At 42.6% G+C, this 20,502-nt stretch overlaps 1 protein-coding gene across 1 annotated transcript; it reads left to right on the top strand.

The window, feature by feature from the left end:
- The first annotated feature begins 6,852 nt into the window (after window positions 1–6,852).
- Window positions 6,853–20,127, top strand: TIFAB (TIFA inhibitor). The gene is made up of 2 exons (XM_036752420.1): window positions 6,853–6,941; window positions 19,596–20,127. Exon 2 carries the CDS (start codon window positions 19,630–19,632, stop codon window positions 20,125–20,127), a length of 498 nt encoding a protein of 165 aa, XP_036608315.1. The 5' UTR covers window positions 6,853–6,941; window positions 19,596–19,629.
- Window positions 20,128–20,502: the final 375 nt, after the last annotated feature.

The following is a 20,502-nucleotide window of genomic DNA, read 5'->3' as shown; positions in this document are numbered from 1 at the left end:
AAAAGTACGGCTATCAACATTTTGGTGTATATGGGTCATTTCCTTTTACCTTCATTTCTTTGGAGTTTATGATCCAGCAGTGGAATTTCTGGATCAAAAAAGTAGTAACAATTTAGTGAATTGTTTTTTTCAGAATGCTAGGACCAATTCATAATTTCACCAACAGTTCCTCAGTGTACCTGCCTTCCCACAGCTGTTCTACCACCAACTATCAGAACTTCTTTGTGACAAAATAGCGTGCCTCTCCTTGTCATTTCAAAATTTTCTTTTCCCTGTTTCAGTTCTCCTTCCTTCTTTGGAGAAAAAAATTTGAGTAAGTGCTGAGAGGGCACAGAACCTTTGATCCCTTATGCAAAACTGCCCATAGATGAGCCAAAGGTACCAAAGGTTTTTACTTCGGTAAGAACCCTTTACCCTGCCTCTCATGGAGAGTTTGCAGGTAGAGGGAGCCAACACAGGTAATAAAGCCAAAAGATGAGACGTTCGTTTGGAATTTTCACTACAAACTCTGTGGGCAAAATGGACATAGGATCATAGAGCTAGAGTTAGAAGGACCTCAGAGGCTATCTAGTGCAACTCTCTAATCTTACAGATGAGGAAACTGAGGCCTGAGATGATGAAATAACTTGGTCAAGGTCACAGAGCAAGCCTCAGAGAAAGGACTTGAACCCAGGTCCCCTCACTCAAGAGTCAGCCTTCTTTCTCTTCGCCTACAATAACACACCCATCAACATGTCAGTAAAATTACTGAATCTCCTTGATGGGACCTGGGACTATGTGCCTGGCTACTCGTTGACCGAGTCACCCCTTGTGAAGGACGTGTGATTAAGTCTCAGTGGTGTCAGCCTGACAGCAGGCATTTAAGCCCCTATTATATACTAGGCACTGTGCTAAGGGCTCATCGTATAAAGAAAGGCAAAACCAAACAAAAAACAGTCCCTGATCTCAAGTTGCTCACAGTCTAATGGGAGAGATGATATGCAAACAGCAACATACAAACAAGATAGCTAGATAGAGGTATAGGATAAATTGGAGATAATCATCAAAGGGAAGGCTCTGGCATTAAGGGGGACTAACAGTTTTTTGCAGAAGGTCAGACTTTAGCTGGGACTTGAAGGAAGCTGGAGAAGCCATATGGTAAAAATGATGGAGGGAAGTCTAGGCAAGGAAGACAGCCAGTGAAAAGACTTGGAGTTGAGAGATGGACTGTCCTGTCAAAGAATAGCAAAGAAATCAGTATTACTTGGGAATTGGGGGGAATGGGTGCTGAGTAAGGCATAAGGAGACTTGGAAAGGGAGATGGCCAGGTTATGAAGGGTTTTGAATGGCAGATGGGATTTTGTATTCGATCCTAGAGGTGATAGGGAGCCACTGGAGTTTATTGAATTGGGGGCGAGGTGATATGGTCAGACCTACACTTTGAGAAGATGAGTTTGGCAGCTAATTAAAGAATTCATTGGAGAAGGGAAAGACTTGAGACAGGGAGACCAACAGCTATTGCAGTAATCTAGACATGAGGTGATAAGGGCCTGTTCCAAAATCAGAGGAGAAATAGGATGTGGAGGTAGAAACAATGGGTCCTGGCAACAAGTTGGATATGAGAGATGAGGGAGAGTGAAGAGTAGAAGATGACAACCGAGATTTTGAGCCTGAGCAACTATGAGTCTGGTGGTACCTTCAATAGTAATGCGAAAGTTAGAAAGAGGGCAGGGTTTTAGGGAAAAGATAAGGAATTCAGTTTTAGACATGTTGAGTTTGAAATGTCCGTAGGGTATTGAGTTCAAGATGTCTAATAGGATGATCCAAGACAATTCCAAAGGACCCATGATAAAAAATTCTATCCACCTCCAGAGATGGAAGTATACTTTTTTTCATTTTCTTTATTTTCCTTGCTTTCTTTTCCCACATGGCTAATGTGTATTACTTGTCTTCTCAATAGGGGAGGGGCTGGAAGGAGGAAGAGAATTTGGAACTCAAAATGTAAAAAAAAAGTGAATGTTACAAATAGATAAATAAAATAAATGAATGAATAAATAAATTAAAAAGATGTCTAAATAAGCAGAGAGAGATGTGAGACTGGAGGTTAGGGCTGGATAAATAGATCTGAGGATCATCAGCATAGGGATGATAATTGAATTCATGGGAGTTGATGATAGTACTAAGTGAAATAGTATAGAGGGAGAAGAGAATAAGGCCTAGGACAAAGCCATGGGAGATACTCACTGTTAGCAGGTCTGACCTCGACGAAGATCAAGCAAAGGAACATGAGGAGTGGTCAGACCCATAGGAGGAGAGCCAGGAGAGAGTAGCATTGGGGATGATCATAGATCCAAAGCTCAGCAGGACCTCAGGAGCCATCAAAGCCAACCTTTTACATATGAGGAAACTGAGGCCCAGAGAAATTCAATGTCTCATCCAAGGTCACACAGTAAGTGACAGTACCAGGATTGAAGTACAGGTCCCCTGACCTCTTTTCACAGTACCACACTCTGTGATTTGATTGGCTCAGACTATATTGGATCAGTCACACCTTTGTTCAGGACCCATACAAAAGGGCAGAGTTTACAGTCCCAGCCAGACGCCTGGAAGGAAGGAGTAGCAACTGGAGGGGACTGTGGCTGCTAACTCCTCATGGGTTCAGCTTCTGGCCTCTCTTGAATCATGTGATCCGCCATCCTCTTCTGCGGCTGCGTGTCTCTAACATTTGGTCTCTACATGGCCATTCAGTCCTTATCCAGGGTCCACTCTTATCTCTGTTCTATTTCACTGGCCTTGGCGTGACTTTCTGACCTCTTTTATAGGCCTAACACTAAGATATTACCTGAGCCACAATTGTCTGGTTCAGGCAAACCATCCTTAGGGGTAAGATTTAATCTAGGACTTGTAGAATGGGTGTCTAAGCACCAGAGTCCCATCAAGGCAAGATCCTCAGTCATCTCAGTGAGATGTTAATGAGCATGTCCATACCTTAGTACTGGAAGATATAATCAAAGTACTCAACAAAGTTCTCAGTTTTTTATATTACTAGGAGATAAGCTTGGGTCAAACTGCTAGAAGGGACTTCAGAGACCAGATCTAGTCCAACCTTTCCCTTTCATTACTATCCCCACCTCCACCCTCACCCTCCCATTTTGCATATAGAAAAACTGAGGCACAGGCAAGTTAAGTGACTTAGCCAAAGTCGAACAGCTGATAGAGGAAGGACTAGATCTCAGGTCTCTGGACTTCTAGCTCTGAGTTCCTTGTACTGTCTGGCTCATCTCCTTCCTCAGAATGTCCCAATGGAAGGATCCGTGGACCAGGAATCAAGCTCCAGGTTCAAGTCCCGACTGCCGTATTGTGAAAGTCACATTTTCTCTTGGGACCTCACTTTCTGCACCTGCACGATAAAAGCTATTGAACTAGACCAACACTTAAGTTGCATCTACCTCTGATAGTCTATGATTCCAGTGTCAATAGAGGTCAGCCAAGTGGCATAGCGGACACACTGCTCAGGTCTGGAGTCAGGAAGATTTGAGTTCAAATGCAGCTCTGACACTTACCAGCTTGGTGACACTGGGAAAGTCACTTAACCTCTGTTTGTCTCGGTTTTCTCATCTGTAAAATGAGGGTTGTAATTGCGCCTATCCCCGGGATTCTTGTGAGGATCAGGTGAGATAATGATTGTAAAGCACTTACCACAGTGCCTGGCACATAGTAAGTGCTATTCTAAAGTTAGCCATTATTATTGGTATTACCCTTATTAGCTTTTAAGTCCCTCAAGATTTCCTTTCTATGGCCTCTTACTTAACCTTTGCCCAGTTCCAGACTTGGCTGTGCACCCAGGGACTCCTCATTCTGTAGCATGCCTGAGAGCATAAATGCCAATCACAGCGATAAAACATGCTTGATCCTGCTTAATCCCAGAGGTGTGCCAACAGCAACCATGCTCAGGGGTCCCAGGCACCCGCTAAGCAGGGTTCAGCTAAATGCAATGGGAATACAGCTTCTTTCTCAGTTCCTTTTGTAAACCAGGTGGTTGGGCACCCAATTTGGGAATGACTTCTGGGCTCCACTTATTTGCAAGTAAATCTTCCCTAACCCCTCTTAATTCCAGTGCTTTCCCTCTTTTAATTCATTTTGATTTATCCTGCATATAGCTTGCTTCGTAGATATTTCTTTGTATGTTGTTCCCCCTTCAGATTGTAACCTCCTTGAGGTCAGGAAAGGTCTTTTGCCTCTTTTTGCATCCCCAGCATTTAGCACAATGCCTGGTACATAGTTGAGCTAAATAAATGTTTGTTAATTGATTAATCATCTTATGCCCTTCTTTACCCTACCCATCAATGCCCTGAGCACCGCGGGACCTTAAGGCTTAGAAGGATTGATCTTAGCAGTCTCTGCTTCCCTGGTAATGGTTCTCTGAAAACGCACCTGGATGAACCGTAGTTGAAAGAAACTCCCTGATTCTTCTTCCAAACCATGTATGTATCTAAAGAACTAAACTGCTCTCAGGGGCTTGGCTGGAGTATAGATTGAAGGAGGCCAACATCCTGAGAGATGGATCAACAGAAGCCTTTTGTGAGCCCTTGAGAATACCTTTTGTTTGTACACCAGATCATTTTCAAAACAAAATGGGGTCCCAGAGTCTTGCTCTTGGCCACTTCCAAAGGGTAAGTGACTCAGTAGAGCTTCTGGTGAGTCAGAGGACCTCTGAACAGAGCTATTTACATCATTTAGAAGCAAATATATGACTGGATGGGGCAGAGGAGTGGGAGAGGAGGACAGGGAGCAGTGATGAGAGAAAGTCATGCCTTTCTGAAAGTGGATGAATCCCTTAATGCTAGGCATAGCTCATATGGGCCTGGTGAGATGAGTCTGAGCAAAAAATTCCTGCCTCACTATCCTGCCACATAGTTTAAAATATAAGGTTCACCTTTTTGGGTTCAGGCTGGCCTTTCTGACTGGTCATCTTCCTTGTGCCTCTCAACCAAGCAGGGGCTGAGACCTGGATGGGACATCTGACCCAGAACAAACCAGGGCTTAGCTAGTTAAAGAAATAAGAAGCTATAGACCATCCTTACCCTCAGGCCATCAAGAGCAGGTTTCCTGGGCCTACCTCCTCCATGCTCCAAGGTTGTCAGATCTAACTTGCTTTCAAATCAACAGTCCCTGGGTATGCCTTAGAGGCAGTCAGGTGGGATGGGAAGACAGGGCAGTTCTACTGAAGTGCAGGAATGTGCTCTGATTAGGAAACAAGTCAAATATTTCTCCAGATCTGTTGTCAAGAGGCAGGATCTTGGCTGATGCTCAGCTGATTCAAATCAACAAGTCTTTCCTGAATGACTACTGTAGGCCCAGCCCTGCATTTGGCCAGGCTGAGGGAGAGGCAGAGAAGGGGACATGATCCTTGCCTTTGCAGGAGCTCTTAGTCTGGGAGAAAATGGGGCAGGAGCAGGAACAGTTCCGGGCCCTGCCCTTGGGGAAGTTCAGAGCCTGGGGTTGAGACAATAAGAGAATGACAGAGGCCCTCAACTCAGGGACCTCACAGCATAAGGCAAAGAAAAGAGCCAGTCCAGCAAGCTTCTGGAGTGAAGCTCCAGCCGCAGTTTGCATCTGCGTCTGATCCTTCCGTAACAAGGTATACATAAGGCTGGCTTTCATGGCTGGCCAAGGACAGGCCTATCTGAGCACAGGCCATGCTGCCTCAAAGGAGGTCAGAGGAGAGGAAGATCAGCAGGGGCTGGTAGATACTGAGGCTTGAGCTAAACTTTAAAGGAAGGGATATGGATCATGAGACTATGGACATTGAAAAACTGACTCCAGACCTCTTTCCCATGGGTCAGCCACAGGCCCTCAATGAACAAATAGATTAATTCCTTTAAGGGGCAATTAGGTGGTACAGTGTTTTAGAGTGGTGGGCCTAGAGTCAGGAAGGTCTGAATTCAAATTTGACCTCAGACTCTTAATAGTGTGTTACCTTGGGGCAGTCACTTAACTTCTGTTTGCCTCAGTTTCCTCGTCTATAAAATGGATTGTGCCTAATCTACCTCCCAAGATTGTTGTAAGGATCAAATGAAATAATAATTGTAAAGCGCTTGGCATAATGCCTGGTACATTATAAATGCTGTATAAATATTAGCTTTTATTTTTATTATTATTTATTGTTACAGAGACCACTATCAAAATATACATTACCCACGAAGGGCATTGACTGATTTTTGTATTAGTCATGATCAGGGAACTGAGAGAATAGGGCCCAGAAGGGGTAGATGTTGGAGGGGAGGAGAGGGATAAGGCTAGATCCTAGGCACAAGGGTGGGAAATCTGTGGCCCTGCAGCCACATGTGGCCCTCTAGGTCCTCGAGGATTGCCCTTTGACTGAATCCAGACTTCTTCAGATGTGAAATTCGGATCCAATCAAAGGGCCATGCTTGAGGACCTAGAGGCCCGCATGTGGCCTGAGGGCCACAAGTTCCCCACCCCTGTGGGGATGTTGTCCAGGATGAGGATAGTGGGGGAGGAAGCCACAAAAACAAACCCTTTGTTTATTTTACAATGTTTATCCGTTTTCTAAAGTTCTTTTCCCAATTCTCTAGGCCTTTGGAGATGAGGCAGTCAAGGTAGGGACAGAGCTAGCCCCAGAAAGGAATATCCCTCCCTGGCATTGCTAACCTTTTAAATCCAGGGACTGGCTGAAGCAGCAATGTTATATCCTTCTGTGAAGTCATTGCAGGGATTTCCCAACCTCACCAACAATACAGTTGCACTTCTGCAAAGGTTGAGGCAGATAGTTTTAATTCTCTTTCCTCAGGGGAAACTAGAAGAGAATGTTGAGGGAGAGACTCTGCTGAAATAGCTTCCTGGGCCAGAGGATCCAAACAGAACAGAGACCTGTAACAAGATCAGCTCCTGCTTCCAGTCAGGGACTCTGACACCCCTGATGCAGCTTCAACAGTAAGGTAAATTAAGTCAACTCACTGGCCTGAGGCTGGGTTGTGGAAAGATACTCTAAAACACTCCCCAGATATGTAGCATCTAAGCCAGAAAGACTTGTTTCTGACTCAAAGGTGTGTTTCTTCGAGTTATTTGCTGAAACACACTTGGAAACAAAGATCTCAGCATAGTGTCTTTTTCTCTTAATAAGAAAAATGTCTTAATGAGACATGGCTACTTATTTGTTCGTTTGAAAAAAGATTAGGGTGTGTGTGTGTGTGTGTGTGTGTGTGTGTGTGTGTGTGTGTAGTGTGACTAAGCTGCAGGCTATATGAAGCAATAGGAGGTTTTGGCTACCAAAAAAGGTGGAAGGGTGGGGAGGAGGTTGCATTGACAGGCGTAATGCCCAGGAACCAGCAAGGTAAGAGGGCCCTTGTCTTCTGCTTTGGTTTGGTCACATCTGCGTTATTGTGCTCAATTCTGGTAACTTCAGTTTAGGAAGAACATTGATGGGTTGTAGAGTGTCCAGAGTTGGCAGAACTGGGTGGTAACAGGTCTAGCTATGTCTCATTAATAACTCACTCATGTCATCCTAGCAATATGGCTTGCCTCACAGAGATGTTGCAAAGGCAAAATTTTGGAAGCATGGATAAGAAGAAAACGCTTTGAGAATTGTAAAGTGCTTGACGTATAAGAGGTTATTGTTGTCATTCCAGCTATTATTTTTAAAAAGAAATCCTGATTTTTTTTTACCGTACTTTGGCCAGTAATTAACAAAGGCAAGTATACAGTATTAATCAGATCCACTCCTGTCCGATGTCTACCTCAAGTAGCCAAAGTGGTCTTACTAAAGTATAGGTCTGATAATGTCATCCTCCTATCTGTAAACTCTGGTGACTCCCTATTGCTTCCAGCATCAACTATGAAATCTTTTGTTTGGCATTTAAATCTCTTCAAGCTCCTTCCCACTTTTCCAGCCTTCTCACACTTTGGACCACCTACTATTCCTTGCACATGATGCTAACATCTCTTGTCTCTAGCTATTCCTCAACTCTGCCTCCAGGTGTTTCTGACTTCCTTCAAGACTCAGCTCCAATTCCCACCTTCTTCAGGAGGCCTTTCCTGGTCGCTCCAGCTACTAGGACCTTTCACTCTAAGACTACCTTCTATACACTTTGTATATACTTACTTATGTATATATTGTCTCCTTGATTAGAATGTGAGCTTCTTGAGGGCAGGAACTGTTTTTAGCTTTCCTTATATCCTCATCATAAATGCTAATTAAATGTCTATTCCCTGACTGACTGAATCCATACCTGAATAAGAATCCCTTCCACAGTATTCCTAACAAGTACGGTTAGGAATCTGTAATTTTAATAAAATAATAATTTTAATGAAGTCCAGTAATCTGGCCTCTGCTTAAAGACCTCCAGGGAGGAGAAACGTGCTCCTCACCCAGGTAGTACAATCTACTTCCTTCAACCAGTCTTCCTATGGCCTAAACCAAAGGCCCTTCACCTTCCTGCTTGCCCACCTTTGGACACTATCCAAAACTTATCAGTATAGAGTGGGGTGAGGAACTTGCCAAAGTGATCTCCCTAAAGCACAGGTCTGACAATTTCATACTTCTGCTCAGTATTACTTCCAGAATCAGGCATAAAACCCACTGCCTGGCTTTTAAGATGTTCACCACCTGGACCCTTCCTCAGGCCACATGTGGCCCTCTAGGTCTTCAGGTGAATCTAAACTTCAAAGAACAAATCCCCTTAATAAAAAGATTGGTTCTGTAAAACTTGGACTCAGTCAAAAGGCTGCGCCCAAGGATCTAGAAGGCCATATATGGCCTTGAGGCCACAGGTTCCCCACCCCTAGAGAGTGTAGCTTTCCCAAGTTTATCATCATTATGCTCAGGTAATCAGTTTTCTTTATGTACTGCTCTTGGAAGAGACCAGGCCAAAGTGCAAGGAAGTAAATTGACATTTGTTTATTTTAACAAAGAAATTTGAGAGTCAGTATATCTAGGAGCACTGGATTTGAATTAGAGGAGCTGCATTCAAATCCAGTCTCCATGACTTATTTCCTGTGTATTGTTACACAAGTCACTGAACTTCTGAACCACCTGCTTCTTCATGTGTCAAGTGAAGGAGTTGTACCAAATTATCTGTAAGGTTCTTTCCAACTCTTTTCCTATAGATACATTTTCTACATAGGAACATAGGAGCAGAGATCACTACCTGTATCCTTCTGATGATAATTGCTGGTCTGCAGGGGCCTTCTGAAGCATGACGAAAGGTCTGTTCAGATCAGCAGACTTCCATCAACTAAAGTAGGAAAAGTAGGCTTAGATTATAGAAAGCTCTTTAGCCAGTAGCATTGAAACATAGAGACCTTTTCACTAGCTCACCAGTCAATAAGCATTCATTCAGTGCCTACAACGGGACAAGCAGGCACTGTGCTAAGCACTAGGGATACAAAGGCAGTGTGTGTGTGTGTGTGTGTGTGTGTGTGTGTGTACAGTCCCTACCCATCTTCCTTCAAGGAGCTCACATTCTAATGGGGGGAAAAACAGGCAAATAGAAACAATTAGAGGTAATCTCAAAGGCAAGGCAGTAGCATTGATGGGAACAAGGAAATGCCTCTTGAAGAGGCTTGCACTAAGATGTGAAGGAAGCCAAGAAAGCCTGTTGGTGTAGCTTAGGAGGGAGAGCATTCCAGGAAGTCGCTGAGGAGGGAGAGATTTCCAGGCAATGGCTTAGAAGGAAAAGCATTCCAGGCATGAAGCGAAACCAGTGAAAAAACCAGGAGATAATAGTATTATAATAGTATTGTGTTCAAGGAACAACAAGGAAGTCACTGTTACTGGATGGATCATAGAGAATGTGGGGAGGAGTCAAGTCTAAGAAGACTGGAAAGGTAGGAAGGGGCCAGGTGGTGAACATCTTAAAAGCCAGACAGCGGATTTTATGCCTGATTCTGGAAGTAATACTGAGCAGAAGCATGAAATTGTCAGACCTGTGCTTTAGGAAGATCACTTTGGCAAGCTGGAGTGGGGAGAGACTTGAGGCAGGAAGGACCACTAGAAGGCAATTGGAATAGTCCAGGCACAAAATGCTGACAACTTTTATTAGGGTGGTGGCTGTTTTAGAGGAGAGAAGGGATGTATATGTGAGATGTGGTATAAGTCTAAATTGTGGGACTTGGCAACAGATTAGATATGGGGGTGAAAATGAGGAGTTTAAAAAAATTTAAAAAAAAAAAAAAAGAAAATGAGGAGTTTAAGATAACACTGAGATTTTGAGCCTGAGTGGCCAGGAAGATGGTGGTGCTATCAGTAGTAATAGAAAACCTAGAAAAGGGAGAAAGTTTTAGGAGAAAGATAATGAGTTCAGTTTTGGATATATTGAGTTTGAGAAGTCTACAGGATATTCAATTTGATAAGTCCAATAGACAGTTGGAGATATGAAACTAGAGGTTAGAAGAGAGGTTAGGGCTCGATAAGAAGATCTGAGAATCTCAGCATAGAGATAATAAAACCCATGGGAGCTGATGACAGCACAAAGTGAAATAGAATAGAGGGAGAAGAAAAGAGGTCCAAGAACAGAGGCTCTGGGGACATTCATGGTTAAAGGACATGACCTAAAAGAAGATCTAGCAAAGTGGTCTAGGAAGGAGCAGTCAGACAAGAAGGAGGAAAATCAGCAGAGACAAGTCACACAAACCTAGAGATGAGAGAAGACGGTGATTGGCGGTCAGAGGATGCAGAGAGGCAAAAAATGAAGAAGATTGAGAAGATAATTAGGTTTGGAGATTAAGAGATGATTGGAGGCTTTGGAGAGAGCAGCAGCTTCAGTTGAATGATGAGGTCAGAAAGACTGAAGAGAGTTAAAAAGAGAGGAAAAAAGAGAGGAATTTAATGTAGACAACTTCCTCAAGGAGCTTAACTGTGAAGAGAAAAGGAGAATTATTGGACAATAGCTAGCAGGAATATTCAGATCAAGTGAGGTTTTTATAAGGATGGGAGAGACATGGGCAGTATACAGGGAGAGACTGAAGATGAATGAGAGAGTGGGGATCATAGAGGGTGCAATCTATTGGAGAATTCAAAATAGAATAGGAGGTACACATAGAGAGATTTGTCAATAATAATAGCATGTATACATTGCTTTAAGGTTTGCAAAGCACTTTACCAATATTAATTCATCTTACCCTTTCAATAACCCTACATATCTCCATTTTATAGTTGGGGAAACTGAGGCAAATAAAGGTTAAATGACTTGCCCAGGGTCACACAGCTGGTAGGTGTCTGAGGTCAGATTTGAACTCAGGTCTTCCTGACTCCAGGTCCAACACTCTCCACTTCACCACCCAGCTACCTACAGGTTACCTGTCTTAGCAAAGAAAAGGGCCACCTTTTTATGTGAAATAGTAGGGGAAGAGTGGTATGCGATAAGGCCCATTGGTCTTCGCTGGCCATTTTTTCCTTTCTACTATGCCCAACACAGCAATATTAATGCCAGGTGCTTAAGAAGTGTTTGTTGAACTGAGCCAGATTTCCATCAGCAAATTCAGTCACTTAAGTAAACTTCAGGTTACTTGAGTTTAGGGAGTAATCCCATTTGGAATGAAAAGGACACTTTGAGCACCTCATCTCTTTTTTTCCTTATCTGTAAGATGAGGAACTTGAATGAGATGATTCCTAATGTCTTTTCTAGCTTTAGAGATAAGATTCTATTATCCTGTGACCTTCCATAGCACCATGGTTGGAAAGCAGGAGGCAAGTTTAGGGCCATCTATGGAGTACCAACTTCATGGAAGTGTTGTATAATTTTTTTTAAACTTAAGAATAGTGAGCCTCTGAGTATTTAAATTGCTCTTTAATGGGAAGTCTTTTTAGGTGAGCATTAAAAACTCATCTAATGAAACCTTTGATGGTTTCCAGCTAAAATCATTCATTCATCAGGTCTCGAAATGTCACAACTCTAAGGGACCTTAGAAGTTATAGGATCATAGATACACAGGCCATCTACTCCAGCCTCCTCATTTTACTGGAAAGAAGGAAACAAGTATTCATTCATTTATAGTTTTTATTTATTTGTTTGTTCATTTATTTATTTTACGTTTAGAACATTCAGTTCCACAAGCTTTTGAGTTTTACATTTTCTCCCCCTCCCTCCCCACTGCCCTCCCAAAGATGGTGTGCAATTTAGGCTCTACATAAATATTCACATCAAATATATTTTCACATTAGTCATGGTAAACAAGTATTTATTAAACACCTACAATGTGCCAGGCACTGTACTAAGGACTTTTCAAATATCTCACTTGATGCTCATAACAACCCTATTATCCCTATTTTACAGTTGAGGAAACTGAAGCAAACAGTAGTTAAGTGAATTCTTCAGGATCACACAGCTAGTAAGTGTTTAAGGCAAGATTTGAACTGAAGTCTTCCTGATTCCTGGCCCAGTGCTCTAACCACTGGACCACCCAGCTGCCTTTTCAGGTCAAGAAAACTAAGACCCTGAGAGATTTAATGACGCACAGCCAACAAGTTGCAGTGCTAGAACTGCAGCCCTTATCTCCTGATTGCAAATCCAGTATTCTTTCCCCTACACAAGATTGCCTCTTTAATAATTAACTCACTAATTTATTCTGCAAATATTTATTAGCCTCCCATGTTGCAGAGCCCAAGGGATGCAAAGATCTGTCTTTAAGGAGCTTACCTTCTAGTGGGGGAGAGAAGGTACAAATAATGCAAATAATATATTAGTGATGTATTATATTATTTTTTTCATTTTTTAATTTTTTTTTATTTTTAGTTTACAACACTTGGTTGTACATAATTTTGAGTTCCAGATTTTCTTCCCTCCCTCCCCAAGATGGCACGGCACACTGAACTTATTTACACACTAGTCAAGTTGTGGAGAAGAATCATGACCAATGGAATGAATCATGAGAAAGAAGAAACAGAACAAAAAAAACCCCAAAAACAAAAACAAAAGAGAAAAAAGGGGGGAAAAAGGCGAGCATAAAGTGTGCCTCAATCTGCATTTATACTTCATAGTTCTTTCTGTGGATGTAGATAGTGTTCTCCATTGTGAGTCCTTTGGAGTTGTCTTTGCACCTTGTGTTGCTGAGAAGAGCAAAGTCTATCAGGGTTAGTCCTCACAGAATCCATATATCTGTGGTTGTATATAATGTTCACCTGGCACTGCTCTGCTCACTCAGCATCATATCGTGTAGGTTTTTCCAGGTCGTTATGAAGTCCATATCATCCCCATTTCTTATAGCACAATAGTATTCCATTACCTTCATACAACACAGCTTGTTCAGCCATTCCCCAGTTGATGGGCATCCCCTTGATTTCCAATTCTTAGCTACCACAAAAAGAGCCGCTATAAATATCTTTGTACATAAGAGTCGTTTTCCCACTTGTGTGATCTCGTTGGGATACACCTCCAGAAGTGGTATTGCTGGGTCAAAGGGTATGAACATTTTTATAGTTTACAGTTTTCTCCAGAAGTCTATCATATCTGCCTTTTCTAAAATTCTGTTTACCTCCTTAACTATAACTCTTAACAATTTCTCCTGTGATTTAATGCAGAAGCTGAGAGATCCTGCATGATCCTGACTGTAGTTCCACGATATTTGAATTGTTTCTTTTTGGCTGCTTGCAGTATTTTCTCCTTGACTTTGTAATTCTGAAATTTGGCTATAATATTTCTTGGTGTTTTCAATTTGTGATCTCTTTTAGTGGGTGATCAGTAGATTCTTTCAATGACTATTTTACCCTCTGTTTCTAGGACCTCTGGGCAGTTATCATTGATAATTTCTTCAAAGATACTGTCCAGGCTGTTTTTTTCATTGTGGATTTCCAGCAGACCAGTAATTTTTAAATTGTCTCTCCTGGATCTATTTTCCAGGTCAGTTGCTTTTCCAATCAGATCTATTTCACATTTTTTTTCTATTTTTTCATTCTTTACATTTTGTTTTACTACTTCTTGATGCCTCATAGAGTCATTAGCTTCCACTTGATCAATTCTAGTTTTTAATGAGTTGCTGTCTTCATTTTGCTTTTGAGTCTCCTTTTCCAGTGGGTTGATTTTACCTCTCAGGGTGTCATTTTCTCTATTTAGATTCTGAATCTCCATAGCCATTTCACCAATCTTATTTTTTGTATTTGATTTTGTCAGTGTTTTTTTTTTCCATTTTTTCTTTTACCTCCCTACTTTGGTTTTTAAAATCCACTAATTTTAAAATTCCACTAATGCTTTTTGGGCTTGAGACCAGTTCACATTCCCTTTTGAGGTATCAGATGTGGGTATAGTGTCATTGCTATCCTCTTCCAAATTGGTATTTTGATCATGCCTGTCTCCATAAAAAGAATCAATGATCCTTGTTTGTGTGTATGTGTGTGTGTGTGTGTGTTCTTCTTCATGTTGGTTAGCCTTTTCCTGGCTTTACAGTGAATTTCAGCTTTTGGGGCTCAGGGCTCTCTGTCCCGGGTTTGTTATTCTGGGGATTGTGAGTCTAGTTACTGGCTTTGTGAATTATAGCCTTCAGTTTCCTGAGGTATGGGGGAGGGGTCTGGCTGCCTGAAGTCTCCTCTTCCCCTGGGGTTGCTCTCCAGCACTGTTGCTCTTCAGCAATGGTCTCAGCTGTTTGTTGTTTGAGCTGGTGTCTGGCACTTCCCCTGGGGGAGCAAGGGTAAGTCTGGGCTCCTGATGTTGACCCCTGCTGCCTCTGCCCCTCTGGGACTCAGGAACTCCCACTGCTTGGCCACTGAAGCCCCGCTTCTGTCTCCTCTATTCCAGCGTTTTTTCCCGAGGAATTCTCTGGGTCAGGGGCGAGGGATTAGAGCCATTTACCTGGCCATTATGTCTCCCAGAAGTTCAAGAAGACATGTTTCATGCCTTTGGGCTGCAAGCCTCAGGAGTTGATGTCTCATGGCCAGTGGCATTGCGCTGCCTCTCGTCACTCCCACAGACTGCCATCCTGTGTTGGGAGGCCTGGGGAGCACCACTGGTTTCAGGTGCCCAGCTTTCTCCCAGTCTGTCTCTCATGTTGGTTTCCATGGTTGCTTCTGCTTTGGTGCTGTCTGGAGCAGCTCCACATGCAGATCACTCTCCCAGGCTAGAGATTCGTCCTGTTGGCCTTTCGGACTCTCCTGGCTTGGAAATTTGCCTTACTCAGACTGCTCATGGTTTCTAACTCTCTCAAATCTGCTCAGATTTAACTTTTTATAGGAATCTGACAGAACTTGTGAGAGAGCTGAGTAAGATGCTGTTTTCACACGGCCATCTTGGCTCCACCCAATGTATTATATTATTAACATGACATACTGTAATATACTAATAATGTATTATATTATTAAAATAAAAATGCAATACAATGCAATATTATAAATAATATAACACACTATGATAGATAATATAATGCGATATAATATATATCCAAATAATGATAATACAAGGCAGGATGTAAGGATAGACAGTGTTATGGAAATTTAGATGGAAATAGATCCCTTCAGTCTGTGAGTATTGGGGAAGACTTCATGGACTTTCCTCATCTGTAAAATGAGCTGGAGAGGGAAATGGCAAATCATTTTGACATCTTTGCCAAGAAAAACCCAGATGGGATTACAAAGAGTCAGACACGACTGAACAGCAACAACCAATTGTGGCCAGCCTCTCCCTGCCTCTAATAGCTTTAGCCATAGCTACTGAAAGGGAGATGAGAAGGGAAACTTTGGGCTTGTAACTAAATCGGGAACATTGGGAAAACCACATCTGCCATTTGTAGGGCTAGTTATCTCATGAGTTTCTCTGAGCAAGTGCAGGTATTCATTCTTCTATGTTTATGAAGCTTCTGACATGAATATGGATGGACATGGAAATATCTAACAACATCTGGTGTCTCCCACCAGCAGCAGCAAGAACAAATAAGAGTTCTAGATTTGGGATCAGGAGATCTGGGGCAATCATTTCATCTCTTTTTTTCCTCTTCTGTGAGATGAGGAGGTTGGATGAAATGATTCCCAATGTCCCATCTAGCTTTAGAGATTAGAGAACCTATTATCCTGTGACCTTCTGAAAGGCAGCTGATGTAAGTCTTGATGTCTCATTTGGAGAAAGAAGGCATGGTTGGTTTGTCTGAAGATAACAGAGCTGGAAGTGTCCTTTGGGATCATCTATTCCAACCCTTCATTTTACAGGTGAGGAGAGTGAGGTCCAGGAGGTTGGGTGACTTGTTCAGGGTCACAGAGGTAGGGGATACCTGAAGCAAGATTTGGACCAAAACTCTTCCATTTTCTGTCCATGTGTCCTTTCTGGAAACAGAGCCCAGGGCAGATATCAGTGGAAGTCTTGAAAGTCCCACACCCACTCATCCATTCTCAGGATAACCAGAAGGAATAGGCCTGATGGAACCTGCACCCTGGGCTTGTCACAGAGAGAGATCTGGGTGGCAGGAAAGAGAAGAGGAGATGTGAATCAGAAAGAGAAGTAGCCAGGTCTAAGGATCAGAAGGACCTAATGTCTGGAGGGAAGCCTTCTTCTTTACACTGACAACACCCTTGGCAATCTAGAGGTCAAGGAAGACTCAGAGGGGTCAAAGGGCACTGAGAGTAGCAGTGGCAGCCACTTTTCCCAGGGGATAACTGGTCAAGTAAGTTTGCCCTGGACTTGAGAGAGACCTAGAGGTCAAGCTTCCAGACTTATTCTGTTACTTGAACATAAGTCACTTATATTCTATGACTTATAGAAATCATTGCCTTCCAAGGCACTTTCCAGCCTTATCTACAGTTTTATCAATGGCTTGGTTGAAGCTAGCACAATCATCAAATTTGTGGGTGAAAAAAAGTCAGAAGGGAGACATGCTGGATGACAAAGTCTAGATCCAAAATATCTTGACAGGCTAAAGTCATGGGTTAGATCTAATAGCATGTAGGGATGAATGAATGTCCCATCAATAACACAGATAAAGAGTTAGAGGAGGCATCACTAGAGGATAGCTCTTGTGGAAGTAGACTGGGGATGCTAGCAAACTCTCAACATAGTGATTTGGCAGCCAGAAAAGCCTGTGTGATATTGAGCCAAAGGAGATGGTGGTTTTGTTGTCCTCTGCTCTGGCCAGGCCACATCTGCAGTTCAGTTCTTGAACTGGTCTTCCTTTTAGGAAGGGCATGAAAAGCCTTGAGTATCTCCAAAGGAGGGTAATCAGGATATTGGAAATCACAGAACACAGTCAAAGCAACTAGAAATGTTTAGCCCAGAGAAAAGGAATCTTAGTGGGGGATATAATCTCTGTCTTCAAGCATTTGAAGAGAAAGAGGGCTCAGTCTTGTTTTGCCTATGCTAGAGCATGGAACTAGAAGCAACAAGTGGCAGATTTTGGTTCAATATAAGGACAAATTTCCCAGAGCTTTCCTAACTGGAATGGGTCACCTGGGAGGGGCTAAGTTCCCTCTCAATGAAGATGCACAAGAGGAAGTTAGATGGCCTCTGAAGTCCCCTCTCATATTAAGATGATGTGAATATCGAAGGCCTCAAACATAAATCATTCTCAGTGAAAGTTGCTGTAACTCGAAACCTTTGGGTGACAATGCTGTTGCAAAACAGGAACACAGTAAGACTCCTCACCTTCTTCACATCACCCTATGAGCTGGAAAGTCTTCAGCGTGTGACTATGAGAGAACCAAGAAGGAAGGAAGGGAATAAGCATTTGTTAAATACCTACTATGTCCCAGGCACTTTGCTAAGTGCTTTACAGATATGATCTCATTTGACCCTCATGACAACCTTGGGACATAGATGCTATTATTAATCCTGTTTTCAGTTGAGATAATGAGTCAAGTAGAGGTAAAGTCCAGGGTCACACAGCTAGTAAGTGTCTAAGACCAAATTTGAACTCAGGTCTTCCTGACTCTGGGCCCAACCCTCTATCCATGGTACCACAAGAAACCTGAAAACTAACTAGGTCTAAAAACTAAAATATACCATCACATAGAATGAAAGTTCCTCTCCTTCAGCTTTCTTGGCATTGAGTGAATTGTTCCATCTCAACCACCCTATGAAGTTGGGCAGCAGGGATCATTAAGGCCATAGGAGTTCAGCGATTTGCCCAAAGTCACCAAGTAAGTTAATAGCAGAGCAGGGACTGGAGCAGAGGGGTCCATTGCCTTTCCATGGCACCCTAAGGCCAGTGTGAAAGCTTTTGGTCTAACTGAAAGATTTGAAGTTTGAGAACCTGGTTTCACTTCCTGGCCTTCTCTGGGCCTCAGTTTCCTCACCTGTAAAATAAAGAAGTTGAACTAGGTGACCTCTAACTTCATTACTAACTAAATCCTATGATCCTATGTAATAACTTCTGTTCTAACACTGACCTCAGTCTTAGAGAATCCCTGGCCTTATTCAAAGCCCAACTCAGGTGTCAAGTCTTCCATGACGAGGTCTTTTCTAACCACCACTGCCATTGACTTACCTCCTTCTATTTACCTTTCTTACCAGTACATATTGCATTCCCACTAGTAGACCATAAACTCAGTGAGGGCAGGCACTAAAAGCATGTTTGTTGTTGTTCCCTAGGCATCTGACATGGTGCATGGCACATAGTGGGAGTCTAATAATTATTTGTCGAATTGAATTGAATTAAGCAGGCTTACATTGTTCATGGATGATGAAATAGTTCAGTTGAATTTTGCTTGATGACACTTGAAGTGGTGCTAGTGATGGGGTGCTTGGGCGCCTGTGCTTAGACTCCAATTCCAAGATCATATTCCTCCCTAGTCTCAAAACACTATCCCTGGCAGTTTCTCCTCAGCCCAAGGACAATATGCCTAGCAATTTCTCATGAGTGGGCTCCAGCAAAACACACTCTCTCTCTGGTACAATAACAAACTGCACCTATAGGAATTATTAGTTTTAACTGACTTTGTACTAGCTCATAAAGATATTCAGAACCCATTGGACTATCTATACCAACTCCCTACCTCCTTATATGCATCCTGGACTCCTCATTATGTGCATCCTAAACTTAAGACATATGTGCATTCCCTACATCTATCTTGTCAAACAAGACATTGATTGGTGGTAGACTGGGCAATCCTCAGTTGTCCCTGACCACTGGTTAACTTGGTGAAGTAGCAGACCTAAAAACCACAGTTCCCTGTGGCCCCCTTTTGGCCTTTTCAAGGTGATCTCTGGGTAAAACTCCTGTACAGTAGATACAAAAAGTGCATGTTCCTTTAAGAAATGACCACTCCTTAACCACTCCCTTACCCTGCCCTGAATCATCTAATTAGCATACCTGGCACATGTTTTACTACTGTTTATCCTATATAAACTTTAACTTTACCCTCCTAAGGTTGCAAGTTCCTTAAGAAATCTTGCCCGCTGAATAGCATAAAAAAACCTTTGACAACTTGACTTAAAGAATGCTTGAGTCTGTGAATTTTTTCCAGATGACCCTGTCCTGCATCCCATTCCTTGAGGGGTCCCTGGACCCCTCAAAACTGCATCACTAGGAGAATGTATTTTTTTTAAAAAAAACATTTGAAGTGCATAGGCCTGAGTATTTCTTCCCAATATGTACACACATACATATGCACATGGAGGCATGTCTGGGGGACAAGAATACATCAATCCACTTACTCAAATCTGTATTCCTATGTCCTTTCACAGGCTCATTCCAGGGTCTCACCTTCTTTATACATACATGGAAAGACCAATGACAGTCCTTCAAATAACGCTCTATCACCCTAACCAGGACAAAGGGATCTTTGAAGACATCCCTCATCACCTGGAGCATGACACTACGCATCTAGTCATCGGGAGAGGCCACAACGCCCATCTCAAATTCAGGCTTCCTGGCATCTCTCGCCACCATATATCCCTGGAGCCATATCTGGAGAAGGGAAATGTCTGCCTGACATTCTGTCTGAAGATCCTGAGCAGAAGCAGCAGCGTGTGGGTGAATGGACTGACCTTGAAATACCTGGAGCAAGTCCCACTGACGGCAGTTAGCAAAGTCATATTTTCTGGAGTCCAGATGGTTATTCATGTTGAGGGTGGTGCTTCTAAAGAAAAGTTTGCCTGTTGTATCCATTTCAGCTGCTCACCTCTGATTTACAGGGCAAAGGCAGAAGAGACAGATGAGTTTGAAGCCATCCAAGAGGACCCAGAGCCCCCACAAGAGACCAAGGAGTTGAATTAAATTCCAGCATTTGGGGGTTTTGACTTGAATCTTTAGTATCTCAGGACAACCTTTCCCCCAGCAGAGCAGGGCAAAGGAGGAGAAATAGAAATATAGCCCATAAGGGAGTTTCAGGACAGTAAGTTTCACTAGCCCACTGGGTCAAAAGAACTCCCTTGCTGATTACAAGAACTTAAGATATTAAAACGAGTTCCCTGGAGTCTAACACGGCACAGCCTGCTGGCCCAGCTCAAATAATGAGCTAGTTCTAGCAGGAATAAAATTTCTTAAATGGTTACATCTATGGAAGGTAACTGTATAACCTCATATATTTTTAAAGGCCCTATGGGGCCTCCAAGATGGGGGAAACTATGTGTAAGCATGTCTTCATATATG

This window comes from Trichosurus vulpecula, chromosome 3 (genome assembly GCF_011100635.1).
Source record: "Trichosurus vulpecula isolate mTriVul1 chromosome 3, mTriVul1.pri, whole genome shotgun sequence".
Classification (NCBI taxonomy): Eukaryota; Metazoa; Chordata; class Mammalia; order Diprotodontia; family Phalangeridae; genus Trichosurus; species Trichosurus vulpecula.
The sequence above is the reverse complement of the archived record's forward strand: the minus strand, read 5'-3'. Positions and strand labels throughout refer to the sequence as shown.